At 29.4% G+C, this 14,271-nt stretch overlaps 1 protein-coding gene across 1 annotated transcript; it reads right to left on the bottom strand.

The window, feature by feature from the left end:
* Positions 1-10,286: 10,286 nt before the first annotated feature.
* Positions 10,287-12,166, bottom strand: LOC132943644 (uncharacterized). Its single transcript, XM_061012667.1, has 4 exons — positions 11,629-12,166; positions 11,468-11,562; positions 10,524-10,726; positions 10,287-10,446 (listed from the first exon to the last, which is right to left on the bottom strand). The coding sequence occupies exons 1-4, from the start codon at positions 12,164-12,166 to the stop codon at positions 10,287-10,289; spliced, it is 996 nt and encodes a 331-aa protein (XP_060868650.1).
* Positions 12,167-14,271: the final 2,105 nt, after the last annotated feature.

The raw sequence follows: 14,271 nt of genomic DNA, 5'->3' as shown, positions 1-14,271 counted from the left end.
CTTTATTTTACACTATACCAAAACATACACACTATTAAATACAATTACAATAAATGACTAACATAAATTAATATAATAATAAAACATATAAACAATAAAAAATAAATATTAAATAATAAACAGGTACAAAAAAATGTATTAACATATATATCAATAAACTGTCAGTAATTCAAACATTAAATGAATGTAAAATAGGGTATGTAACATTTACATTACTATTACTAGTCAATATCATATATTTTACGAATTCAGTATTCTCAATGTCTATGGTGGAATAAAATTCTGATAAATTGTTCACCACAGCAATACCTAATTTAAGACTACTGATGGGTTTATCAAAAAAAATGCCAATAGTTTCAAAATGCTTAACTACAAAAACATTTTTTTCTGTCATAGAATCACGACATATATTAAAAACCTTAAAAATTTTAAGACCTGTTTCATCTGTGAACCCAATATAGCTGTCAGATGAAGACTTAATATTTATTTTAATATTATTTTTAAAAACTATCTGGAAATGTGGAACGGTTAAGTGCTCAAATACTGAAGGTCCATAACTGTAAGGTTTTTTATAAATTATTTTTTTTTGAGAATTCAAAACAATTGGTTGGTTAAAGAATAAAGATTCATGGTAACGTTTAATAACTTGTTCAAGTGGTTTTTCATGCTTTCGGACCATTTTTTTTAAAACTTTCATGTAATTCTCAAAAGGAAAACATGAACACTCTTCAAGCGACTTAAATTTTTTATAATCGTCAACAATGTGCAATAATCCATGCACATTATGAGAAATAAACTGAGGACCATATATTTTACTAAAATTTTCAACAAAGTATTTAATAAGTTTTTCACTGAAATTCACTAACTTGTCAGAACTACCAGGACATAAGAGAACCCTAAAACTAATGTGCAAACACAAAAAATGAAAATAACATTCATTATTTAAAATATCTTTTAAGACCACAGGTCCTGTATATAATAAAAATAATCTAAACTCAGTTGCTTTAAACCGGCAAATTTCATTTAACCCTCTACATTTTCTTGAAAAATCACTCGGTACTAAGGTATTCAATAACAATAAATGCTTTGAAATATTGTTAACACTTCGACTTGGAATACGGACATTGACAGGAGCATTTTTTGATACACCTAACCAGAGTAATAGCATCTTTTTCATAACCCCCAAACATACCAAATGCATATAGTCAAGACTGAAATCTTCAACTATATTTATACCTGGTATTTCAGTAAGTATAGAAACAGTAGAAGTGATATGGTGATCATCATCCACACGATTTAAGAAATCCGAATGAGTTCTTTTAGAAAAGTTGGTTTCCAAAAAACATGTTGTATTGTTTATACGTTCTCCTTCTATTCTACATCTTATACAGGATGAATAACCAGCGTGTCCTTTTACAGATAAAATGAAACTCTTAGCGGGGCAGTCACAACAAAAAGTATCAACTATCACAATTTTTTTACCAAACTTTGTTTGCATGCCATTTGTATACAAATCTTTAAGTTCAGACACCAAATATTTTAAATAATCATTACAAGATTGAGGTTTTTCTTTTCCCCAGTACAACCCTATAATAAATATATTATGTTGACTATAAGGATTAATAGCTGGGTATCGAGCATATCCTAAAATTGGCCAAAATGTACTTGAGGAACTTTTTGTGAGGGGTAATCCGTCAATTCCTATTACAATTTTAATTACATCATCAAAATGCACCAGCATATCACCAAGAGAATTTAAGCCATTAGAAACCCCAAAATGGTAATATAAACCAGGTGACACAATTTGAATATCATTACATTGATTAGGTTTATCTGTTTTTAATACAGTTCTAGCATCAACTGGGATATCTTTAAAACATTTATGACATTTTAATACTTTCAGTAATGAAGACAAAGAATTGAGAGTGATGTTATGAGCTACTGCCCATTTTACTAATGATTTTAAAATACAATCTTCGTCCTCATACATATCAAACGAATAACTAATTTTAAGTTGATCATTGGTATCAAAATCCTCGTCAAAATCAGAATCTGAATAAAATAAATCATTTTCAAATTCATTATCTGCTTCATTTAAAGAATTAATTGAAAACCCATCACATGAGATTGGACTACCTGGTAATTTAATGTCGGTAAATAGTTTATTGGCATTTGATACGGATAAATTAGTATTTTCATTGGCTAAATTATAATCTACTTCATATGATGTACTTGGTTGTAGTTCACATTCTACATTTTTATCATTGTCATACAGATAATCTACCATTTCCAGATCCTCCAAAAATCGTCTACGTTTAGTAGACCTACTAATATTTTTATTGTTTGACACACTTAGATTAATGACAGTATAGTGACAAAGATAAGAAGTTAATAATACGTACAGTCGACAGTCGTAACAGCTAGTATATCAACAGTGAAATTGGCAATAACACGGAAGCTTAATTACAAAAAAAAACAGAAGATTCATAAAATGGTTTAGTGTTAGTGCCTATCGGTACCACTATATTCATATATAATAATATTATGTATAATTTATATTATGTCACTTACCAAATCTGAAGCGTAACAACGGCGTAAACGGTTTTCGTCGTATTAATACAATAATCCGTACCAGACGACAGTTGTAGACAAATTAGTTGAAAATAGTGCAAGACATGGAATAATAAATAATAACTAAAAAGAAAATACGCAACTACGCGATATGGTGTGCAACGCGTACCCCGCACTTCACTCTTTATCAACAATTTCCATGTCTAAACATATAGAATAATATTGGTTTTACACACAGATAACGGTTATAAAAATATTCATTTTATCGGCGATTTTACTCGGTAACAATAATAATATAATACGCACTGGGTATGTAGCTATTATCATATTAATAGCTGGTATTAACTGATGACAGTTTTAATTGTTTACGATTTTCAATCCTTTTAGGTCGTAGCAATTTTGTAAATTATTGTACTATTGTAGTGACAGACTATAGACCACGTTCTTGAGCCATATTAAGGATATTTTTCGACATAATAATTATTAGTACTATTGAGTCGTATCAGCAGATTACCTATACAATATATACTGTCAGTGCATCATAGACCTGTAAGCTAACGTCCTGCCATGGTTAATCCAAACAACATAACATATGAGCATTGAACATATAAGAGAGAAAAAGCATGTTTTGGGTTATATAAATAATGTTTTGGCACACAGTAACGGCCAAAACCTCTATGCGATGTCCATTAGTTTATTATAGGTCTATCGTCTATGCAGTGCATTATGTCTTATTGAATAAGTTAATTAAAATAACGTCTTATTAGGCACTATTAGTTCTAAGTGCATTATATTAATAGTGATTGATGAATAATTCTATATTCGCTATACATATCCGCTACGTCTGCACATTCTATGAGTTTCGCATTCTATTTGTTAATATATAATATACATATATTGTCGGTGGGTGTGTAAAAGGGTATAAGTCGATTATAAGTACCTATTAATTATAACGCGTGTATATTTAAGTTCAAAATATATATCCACCAAACTATTACAGCAACTATATATGCTTTTTAATTGCAATTAGGTACCTAATATTATATTATACCATAGAATATTATATGCATTATTGAGCATTCACATACATGTCAATATAAAATTATTATATACACAAAATTACAAATATCATAAAATATCATGTTCGCTCGGTTCTATATAATGTATAGTTGTAATCGCTATTATATATTATTATTTATTATTATTACTAGCCGACCCGTCACAGCTTCGCCCGTGATTGGTTGTTTATTTTGCCTTCGGACCATGATATGTAGAATTTTTTATTCAAATATTATTGTTTAATGTGATCGGCAAGTAAATATAAAAAACGGTTAATGAAAACGGATTGAAATTTTTCTAGCGCTATAAATGATAAAAATAAATACAGATAAAAAAGAAATAATTTATGGTTGATAAAGAATTTGATTGAAGTTGATGAAGAAAAAAAAACAATTAAAATAAGAATTTTATAAGACTTCTGAGTATATGATGTTTTTTGTTATAATTCCCGTTGAAATTAAAATCATAAGATGATTCGGGTCTCCAGTTCGAGAAAATGCCACGTATAATTGCCCATGTGAAAAGCACTCTGTACGAAGATCTACGCCAACGTACTTGAATGTTTGACCTTGTGCTTTGTTTATGGTAATCGCAAAAGCAACTTTAACCGGGAATTGAAGCCGTTTGAAAGAAAACGGCAAGTCAGAGGGAATCATGGGAATTCTTGGAATAAATGCAATTTCTCCTTTCGCTGGCCCTGTAAGAATTACGGCTTCTAGAATATTATTTCGCAACGATTTTATTTGTAATCTTGTACCGTTACATAAGTTTGGTGGTTGAAGATTACGTAATAATGTAATTGGAGCACCAATTTTTAATTTTAGTTTATGAGGAGGAAATCCCGAAGGAGAAAGAGAATTGAGAAATTCTTGTGGATAATGAATAGCATCATCTGTTGATGTAACTGTATCAATAGATAGATATTCACGTGAGTGTCCATCGAGTTTTAGAAGAATGATATCATTAATTTCTTCTGCTGTTACATTTCTTGGAGAGATAATAGCTCTTTCACATAACCACTGATAAGATTTATTGGACAGATTAAAAATGTCAGGATAAACTGTAGAAATCAAGTCTTCCACGTTATTGACCACCCGTTCAATCGTGTGATTGACAGAAATGTAACCATATTCATTTTCTAAAGTTCCATTTCCAATTTTCAACAACTGTGCTGGAAAAATATCGTCCCCTCCGCATAAATAAACTCTCATGTTTGTTCGCAAATAAAGTTTTTCAACATAGTTCCATATAGGGGAAGATCTTAAGCAAGCATTAACGACATCAGCTCGAGTACCTTTAGGGATTACTGGTAAGGTTTGACGGAAATCACCAGCGAAAACAAATGTTATGCCACCCATAAACTTATTATTACACCTAAGATCTTTTAATGTTCGATAAATTGCTTCGATATGTGATCTGTGACTCATTGTACACTCATCGACACACAACGAATGAGGTTTCTTGAAGAATTTTTCCAAGAGGGCCATTTTTACAAATCGGACAAACGTATTCTGTATCAAATAATACATTTAACGGTAACTTGAAAGTCGAGTGAGCAGTTCTGCCGCCACTAAGGAGAGTTGCTGCTATACCAGATGAAGCTACTGCTAATGCAACTTTACCTGAGGATCTAATTTGAGCCAACAACAAATTAATTAGGAATGTTTTTCCTGTACCACCCGGAGCATCTAAAAAAAAAACTCTTCCTTGATGATTCATTACGCTTTCTGTAATAACATTAAAAGCATATTTTTGATCATTTACTAATTTTGGTAAATTGATTTCTACAAATTCTTGTAATCGGTTATTATCGTAAGAACGCAAAATTGAGAATTCAAAAGGATCAGATGCATTTTCATTTCGAACAGGTGAGTTCATTCCAAATTCAGTTAAATATTTTTCAGAAAGACAAACAACTTTATCTTCTATTTCAATCAAACCTCTATTAAATATTTCATCAGAAAAAGTAAATTGCAAGTCATTTAATCGAGTGCGCTCTGTATGAAGAATATCTTCACAAAAATCATTTCTGAACTGTTCCCACAAAGATTGAGGTTCAGACGGTTGGCAGAAAACTATGATTATTGCGAATAATTCTCTTAATTTTGAAGGACTTTCTGAAAGAGTTGCCTCCGCTAGAGTATTTTTCCATTGCTCGTCATTTTCTAAAAGCTCAAGAGCAAAACAGGTAGCTTTAAAAGTCGCGTGAATGACTCCATCAAAGGCCTTCAAGCTTTCAAATGAAGTAGCACCTTGTACATAATTTAGTAACAATCTTAAATGGTAGCACTCACTTTGATTTGGGTGAATCGTATAAATTCTACCAATGGCAGTGTCCATTTTTATTCCTGGCCAACCTGGAACATCTTTTCCCCGTCTTCTCTTTAACCAGCCTCTGCTATTATCCCAGGTGTAATAAGAAGGAACTTCATGATAGAACAGTGTTTTCGCAAAATCATCATGTGAACACAGTTCAAAAAATGCAGTTAGTGTCGTTTTTCTTGGATTTCCAATAACTTGATGAAGATTATTAGCATTAAAGAAAACACGCTGTCCATTTTCTAGATGAACATCCAAGTGCTGAACTGTTGGATCTCTATCATGGATATCAAAATTGAAAATTATCCAAAACGCTTCAGAAGTACATATGTATCGACCATTCAAATAATTTGTAATCTCATCGTTTTCACGATTAACAGAAAAAGTAGCTCTATCTGATCCCTTATTAATATGTTTACATATGTATTTTATCGCTTTAACCGAATGACAGTATTCTACGTTAATATGCGCATTAAAGCACCTAGATAGCACTGGACAATACGGTACAACCCAACGGTTGTCAACCACGATTTCTGTTTGACCACGAACTTTTAATATTGCAGTATAACCTCCATCATCTGGTGATCTCCGTCGGTAAGTCGGATAACCATCATCTCCAGTTTGAGTATCCCTGACCAATTTGTGAGGGTATTTCTTACTACATTTTCCATTATTCATACATGGCAATCTAATATTTAACTCGCCGCATGGGCCATGAATCATATTCTTGCATACTATTTCATAAAGTATAGGATCTCTGTCTTTGTTTGGTATCTCGGCAGAAATAATTTTATCAATTTCATCTGGCTGAATTTTCGTTTGTAACCACAAAAGAATGTGGCAGTGTGGCAAACCTCGTTTTTGCCATTCAACACTGTAAACATAACAATTTACATCTCCGAAAATATATTTATTTTTTAATACATGCATAAACTTTTTTAGTTTGAGATGAAAAACTCTAGAGATTATATCGTGTCTATCAAACGACTTTTGGTCTTGAAATAATTCATTTTTTATTTCCAGCCATTCCGGGTTGCATGTAAAAGTAATAAATAAATCTGGACGGCCAAATTTACGAACATAAGTCATGGCATCCTGATTTTTTCCATGCATGTAACGTGGGGAGCCAGTAAAAGAGGAGGGAAGAATTACTTGTTGCCCTACGTTATTAGCATTAATATTTGCATCATTGTTAACAGCATCTCGGAGGTGAACATAATCATCCGCACGTAGTTGTTTTTGATGGTTACGAATAAAGTGTAGTCTTTCAGAAATCATTTTTGCCATCATATCTACGGCGAATTGGCTGAATAATGTTTTGTAATAATGTAGATGATTTAGACTTGTTTCTCTAACCATAAACCTATAAGAATAACATTGCATGCAGGATACAGTTTTGGTTCGATTTTGGTTATTTTCCTGTAATATATTAATGTGATAACCGTCTTCGCCTCTAGTATACATCAATGGATATTGCAGTGCATCATAAGATCTATTCAATTCGGAAACTCGACTCAAGTGTCCACTCCGACCATGCAGAACTATATCTCTGGGACCTTTATCTTCATTAACTAATAATACAGCTACTTCATCGATGGTAGGTGCATTATATTGACCTCTGTGTTCATCTTGAGGAACTCTGTCAGCATGAATAATTAACTTAAAGTTTTGCAACTCATCAAACGACCTCGACTCCAGATTAGATCTAAAGCTCTGTATGAGGTGATTATTTTCACGCAAAACTGTTTGCAATGATTCAATGAGACCTCTTTTTAAATTTGGAATCATATTTGTTCGAATATATATTTGATCCGACTCTGACATAAAATATATTTGTAAAAATTTAGCATTATTTCCAATTTTGGGTAATAAACTACCTATTAAATGATGCACTTGACCCTGAATTTTAAAAGAGGGCATGAAGTTCCCTTCACTTATTTCGTTTGCTCCAAACGATGTCATTTGAAACATAGTGTTATACCGTCTAGAATTATTAAAGAAATGTTTTGATAGAGGGTGAGAATTATCAATTAAACTTTTAATTAGGTCTGGAAGATCCTCAAATTGGTGTAAAACAACTTTACCGTCAGCGCAGCAAAGTCCATGGGTTTCATCTTTCCATTTTTTTGCATGGCACTTAGGACATAATATAGTCATTCGTCCAATTTGAAGCGCTTTAATATTTAAATAATCAATCTCGGATTGATAATTAAACGCTGATTTCATACTCAAAGCGTTACGTTGCTCTTGAGCACGTGTTTGAGAACGTTCTGGTGTGTTATTTTGTTGCCTTCTGTTATACATTCGAGTTGCATTGGCAGTTCTTCTGCTAATGCGTGCTCTTTGCGCTCTCGGCATGATAATGAGGTTGATACCGAGTTGCGGTCGAGATTATAACAGGTAAAAAAAAAAAATCCGAGTTGCGGTCGGGATCAAAACAGGTTAAATATCAAAATATGTAAAAATTTTAGTTGCGGTAAAAAAATAATTATTATGTTTTAAATATTGTCATAGTTACATATTATTATGCTAAATACTAAAATAAAACGGTCAAAATACGTCCCGCACAATATAGGTACAATTGTTTTTAATTTTTTATGAACTTTTATGCACTTTTTTATTGACAAAAGTGGTACTATAACCTTCAGCAGAGTGTCGGGTTTCAGCCAAAAAAAATTTCAGCCAAATCGGTCCAGTAGTTTTCTCGGTTAGCGCGGTCGAAGAAAAACCCTTACAATTTTATATATAGTATAGATAATGAAGATAAAAATAAAATTATAATATACTTTTTAAAGATTATAAATACATATTTTTTTAGGAAATGTATTTCATGTTACATTTTAAGTTGCATTCAATTTGCGATTTGCATTGAAAATAATATATATTTTATTCGATGAATAAAAAATAAAAATAGAATAATAATTATAAATATTGAATAAATTATGAGTATTAACAAAAAATAAATATTAATATAGTTAAGTTATTTAATGTTACATTATAAGATACATTTAATTTCCAATTACTATTGGAAATAAAATATATTTTATTCAATGAATAGAAAATATAGATAGAATATTAATAATAAAGATTGAATAAATTATGAGTTTTAAGAGGCCGTCCTGGTAGCAAAATTCGGCCGTAAAAACATGCTTTCGTACTTCAAGTTTTCCTCAGCTCTCATTAGTCGTAGAAACATAATTTTTGCACCAAAATAAACGTGAGAAGTTCTTCTAGATTTTGTCGTTCCAGATTTTCGAATTTTTAATTTAAACCGATTATATTTGCATTTGAAATTTAACAAAATTTTTAAATTTTTAAAAAATCTTTTAAAATTCACAAAAAAAGATATCAAAAATCTGGAACGACAAAATCTATAAGAACTTCTCACGTTTATATTGGTGCAAAAATTATGTTTCTACGACTACCCAAAGCTGAGAAAAACTTGAAGTACGAAAGCATGTTTTCGGCGGAAAAATTATAAATTTACGGCCGGCATGTGGTGCGCTCTGCTGACTATAGCGGCAGCGTTCAGGAATAGTGTTTATACCACCGCCCCCGAGCGGCTGTATCCATACCGCACCATAGGTCAACTAGTTTTCATATCGCGACCGACTCGTCGTTTATAAATAGTCGGTTCGAACACAATAATGTTGATTACAGAATTTTTGTTTTATTATTTTCATTATACCCATATCGAAGTTTATATTTCGTATAATAGTATTCTGCTCACCGTATTTTACACTAATTAAAAATCTTTCGTCATAAAATTGTTATAAATCGTTTAAAAAAATTACGATTTAAATAATTATTTTTTTCATTTTGTAGACAATTTGAAGATAAACTTATTTTTTTTAACGTTGACCAAACAAATATGAAATTTAAATCTGTATAACAAAAAAACCTTACATACATGCAATTAAATAAAAAGCTGTTGAATAAAATTACCAGAGTAATTAATAATGTACGACGTAATTCGATAACTTATATAAATTATAGCAATTCGTCATTTTAATCCCTAGACCCTAATCATATGAATTATTTTTATAAAGCAGTCAAATACTGTAATTATTTATAATTAGTAAACAGTACATATAATATAACAGATGATTATATTTTATTTATTTATTTATTGATAGTAAATTAATATATAAACGGATTGAACGTAATTCAAAATATGATAAAACAAATTACATTATCACATAATTACAGTTATTAGAGTAGTTTTTCAGACTATTATCATAATTTGATAGTCGGAATTTGTCACAATTACATATTATATAAAGTATGATGGTATATCATTGTATACTAATTATTGTAGTCGACATTCAGAAAAAGTTTCAATTTTTTTTTTCATTGATGTAATTTTGCTTATGCTGTTTTTGCTGTTTTGCTTTTATATTTTCCAAAATATGCTGAGGATCTAAAATGTCGTCTATCAACAGCCTCTTTCCGTACTGGGGATTGACTATTTCTGGAAGTAAGCATTCTGTATAAAATCTGAAAATATAATTGCATATGATTATATAATTACATAAAATTAAATTACTATAATTTAAAAATTAAAGTTCAATTACATTTTTAACTTTTCAATCATTTTGTCTTGCCAGAAAGCATCATCGAAAGTAATTATTTGTATTTCTATCCAACTTGCCGAATAAACGACGAAATAACAAAAATTTCGTTTTGAAATTCGCATTTGTCCCTGAACTTGATAATAGTAACTATGATCCACTTTTAATTCCATTTTACCGTTTTCACTGAGACGACAGAATGATAACTGAAATTAAATATTATAATTAGAACATTTGGAGCGATAAATGTATTGATTTATAACGAAGTGTGTTTTTTTTAATTTATTGTGTCTATCCACATAATAAATAATCGTAATAATGCTTTGATTTTCAAATACGAAAATTCTTGATAGTTTTCAAAAGTTTCGTGAAAAACAGAAAAAAATTTAATAAAAATTGGACTTTTTACACCATGGTAAATCCATGGTATATTTATTAATCTATTAGCATTTTCTATACACTATGACATTTTCATATTATCTTGACACTTTTGAAGCTACTCATAGGTATAAGAAAATTTAATTCGTATTATTTTGTTTTTAAATTATTGGAGATGTTAATTAAAAAAAAAAGTTGAGCGTAAATTCTTAAAAATATTTTATGAGTTTCTGGAGTTCAAATTTTGACAAATTAATTTCCTATATTAAACTTATAAAATACTCAATTAGCTATAAGAAATGAAAATTTAAAACAAGGTTTCTCATAATTAGTTTATATTGTTAGTCTGTAAGAAATAAGTTTAAAAATTACATACAGTAGATATATATATTTTTTTTTAATAATTATTTTAAACGAAATTACTAATTATATATTATAACGGAGAATAACGGTTTTCTTAAATTCATTTACATGGAAATCTGAAACTTTTAAGTATAATATCAAGTTAAATGTTATCAGAGAATCATTTTTTGTTCACATAATACACTTACTACACATAATACACTTACTTTTTTACTGTCTATAGCTTCTAAAAATGTTTTAGTGTCTTTTACTCCAAATGGACATTTAATTTCAACTATAAAATCATCATTGACAAGACCGTCTATAAAATATAAAAAAATAAATTAGTAATATTTATTGAATTAGTGATATAGGTAATATAGTTTACCAGGAGAAGCTGCTAAATAAGGAAAATCTTCATCAATAATAAGTCCACATTGATTCACTTTACAATTTAATTTTTTTTCCAAAGCGACGATAGCTTGTTGTTCGGTGGCTTTACCATAATCTGTTGCTTTCGAAGAAAATGTTCTATATATTATACTATAAACAGTATTTTTGCATGACGTAGTTGGCCGAAGTTTACAAACGCAGCCAAAATTTGACGCCGTGACCCGATTTCTGCGTTCAATGTGCCAAATTTGAGAGTTTGCTTGTTCCCTTGTTTGTTCTTCAATGGCTAACCGTTCACGTCTGTCCAACTTCAATGCATTTATAAAATTTTCTTTTGTTTTTTCTAATACTTCCTTTGAAATATTATCGTCCGGTAATGGTTCAGCTAAACCATAATGTTGATCCGGGCCTTTATTACACCTTTTTTCTAGATTTCCGGAGAAAAGAAGTTTTTTAGATTTTGGTTGGCATCTTTTCTTTTCACTAGTTTTAAGGAATTTTTTTCCTATTTCTCCTATAGAAAAAATATGCATTTTGTGTAAATATTTCGTATAAATAACATTATAACAATATAACAATATCTTATACCTACCTAATACGTATAATAAATGTAATTAATAATACCATTATTATTATGTTAGGTAGATACAACAAATTGTTTAAAATAATAATAAATGTTGTATAGTATTCACCTGGACTTATTTCATTGATTATATTTTTATGCATTAACCGAAGAAATTGTCCACCTGAGTTACAGGATATAACCGCAGCTTCTACTCGAGCATTATATGAATTTCTTTGTGAATAATTTATTCTTTTACCAGCTAAATATTTATTAATTACACTATTGAATTGTTCACACACGTTATTGTCAACATTCATCAGTAAACTATCGATGTTTGCTACTAAGCGAGATATTATTTGGGATATATCGCTCACAAGCCCTGATTGCTCTGCGTCTTCGATCATATTTTTTTCATTTGGTTGCGGACCCTTACAAAAGTAAGACTCACATCGATCATGGGCACCCAAAATGTGTCGAAAACTGTTATTTATATCTTGCCGTAGTCCTTAAATAATATATGAATATATAATATTATAATACAATAGTTGTGTTAATATATAATGTTAGAAAAAAAAATAATATATCTGAATAATCAACTTGCCTACTGATTTTTGGTAATCTGTTTGATCTAGTAAACTATTGTGATATTCAATTGCCTTAGTTATTGAAAATCTAAAGCGTAATATATTTGATTTTATATGATTTCTTAACGAAATCGGGTACTTAGTATTTAACGTCATAGCTCTTAATTTTGTTCCATAGTTTCGCAATAAATGGTTGCGACATTCTATTTTTATTACTTGTAGTCTAGGGCCATAAGGCATTATGTCAGCTAATCTTTTTGTAACAAAAATTAAAAAAAAATTAAGGAAAAACGGGAATTTTTACGCAAAATCAATTTTTTAAAAATCGATTTTAGATATTGTAACTCTAAAACAAATTATCGTAAAAATATGAAATTTTCACAAAATGTTTATAGTAGCATCTTTTATAAATGATACAATTTTCAAAACTTTTAAAGTTATTTATAGACATTTAAAATTTTCAATCTTTTTAGTTTTTTTTTCTATAAATGACAATACATTTTTATTCGTTGGTAAAAAAGCATCAACATTTAATACATGGCTTCTAATATATTGTCACAACAGTAGTTAAAAAATATTAAAAATACATAGTCACAATTTTTTTTTTAATAAGCATTGAAAGTTCGAATTTTGACAAAATACGTAAAAATCACGTAAATTTGCAATTTATTTTGAGTTAAAAATTCATGAAATATTTTCTTTTTAAATCTAAGGTTTGAAAATTCTAAACAAGATTCTTCATGAGTTTGTCTTTGTACTTTTATCAAATAAAAAATGTTAGATATTCACTCAATTTCTGTTGTACCGATATTCTTATTTTTATGTTATAACAGGCATGTTTTTTTTTATAACCATTTAAAGTTCAAATTTTGACAAAATTTATTTAATTGAAAATTTACAAATTCTTTAGTTGTTAAAAATTTATGAAGTATTTAACTTTTATAGCTAAGCGTTGAAAATTTGAAACAAGGTTCCACGTAACATAATAATTATGATTAATTATTAATCTAATTTGATTAATTTGGAATTTATTTTATAGGTACCTATTTTTTTTAAAAATAATAACAATAAAATTAATATTGTATAAAATATCCTAGACTGTCAACTTGTCTCCGATCAGAATCGTTTTTGGTATACAATGATATTATATTATTGAATTCAAATTTAATACCATCCATTACAGTAACCCATTTGTAACATACTGTACAGCAGAGCGACATCCACTTACTTACCCGCTTTTTTTTAATTAGAATTTGTAATTCCCCTTCAAATAACAAAAAACACATTACAATTTTCATAACTCGAAATTTGTAGTAAGTCAAATTATTTTTTTTTCCCGTGAGCTCTAAGTTACCGAGAGTACATTGTAATAGCATTTTCTATACATGATAAAATTTTCAAAATATTTTTATTTGTTTTAACTCGATTATTCTCGATAATATATAATAATTATAATTTTTATCAAAATTCTAACTTCAGACGCTCGTGA

The sequence above is a fragment of the Metopolophium dirhodum genome, chromosome 4 (genome assembly GCF_019925205.1).
Source record: "Metopolophium dirhodum isolate CAU chromosome 4, ASM1992520v1, whole genome shotgun sequence".
In the NCBI taxonomy this organism is placed as follows: domain Eukaryota; kingdom Metazoa; phylum Arthropoda; class Insecta; order Hemiptera; family Aphididae; genus Metopolophium; species Metopolophium dirhodum.
Note: the sequence above shows the minus strand (reverse complement) of the source record. Positions and strands in the feature narration are given on the sequence as shown.

What these genes read in the sequence shown, in the direction of transcription:
- LOC132943644 (XM_061012667.1), bottom strand. Translation starts at nt 12,166, where the DNA reads ATGCATATTTTTTCTATAGGAGAAATAGGAAAAAAATTCCTTAAAACT. An exon ending in TTATTTAGCAGCTTCTCCTG is followed by an intron (nt 11,563 to 11,628) that starts GTAAACTATATT and finishes TATATTTTATAG; the next exon opens with ACGGTCTTGTCAATGATGAT. An exon ending in ATGATTGAAAAGTTAAAAAT is followed by an intron (nt 10,447 to 10,523) that starts GTAATTGAACTT and finishes TTATATTTTCAG; the next exon opens with ATTTTATACAGAATGCTTAC.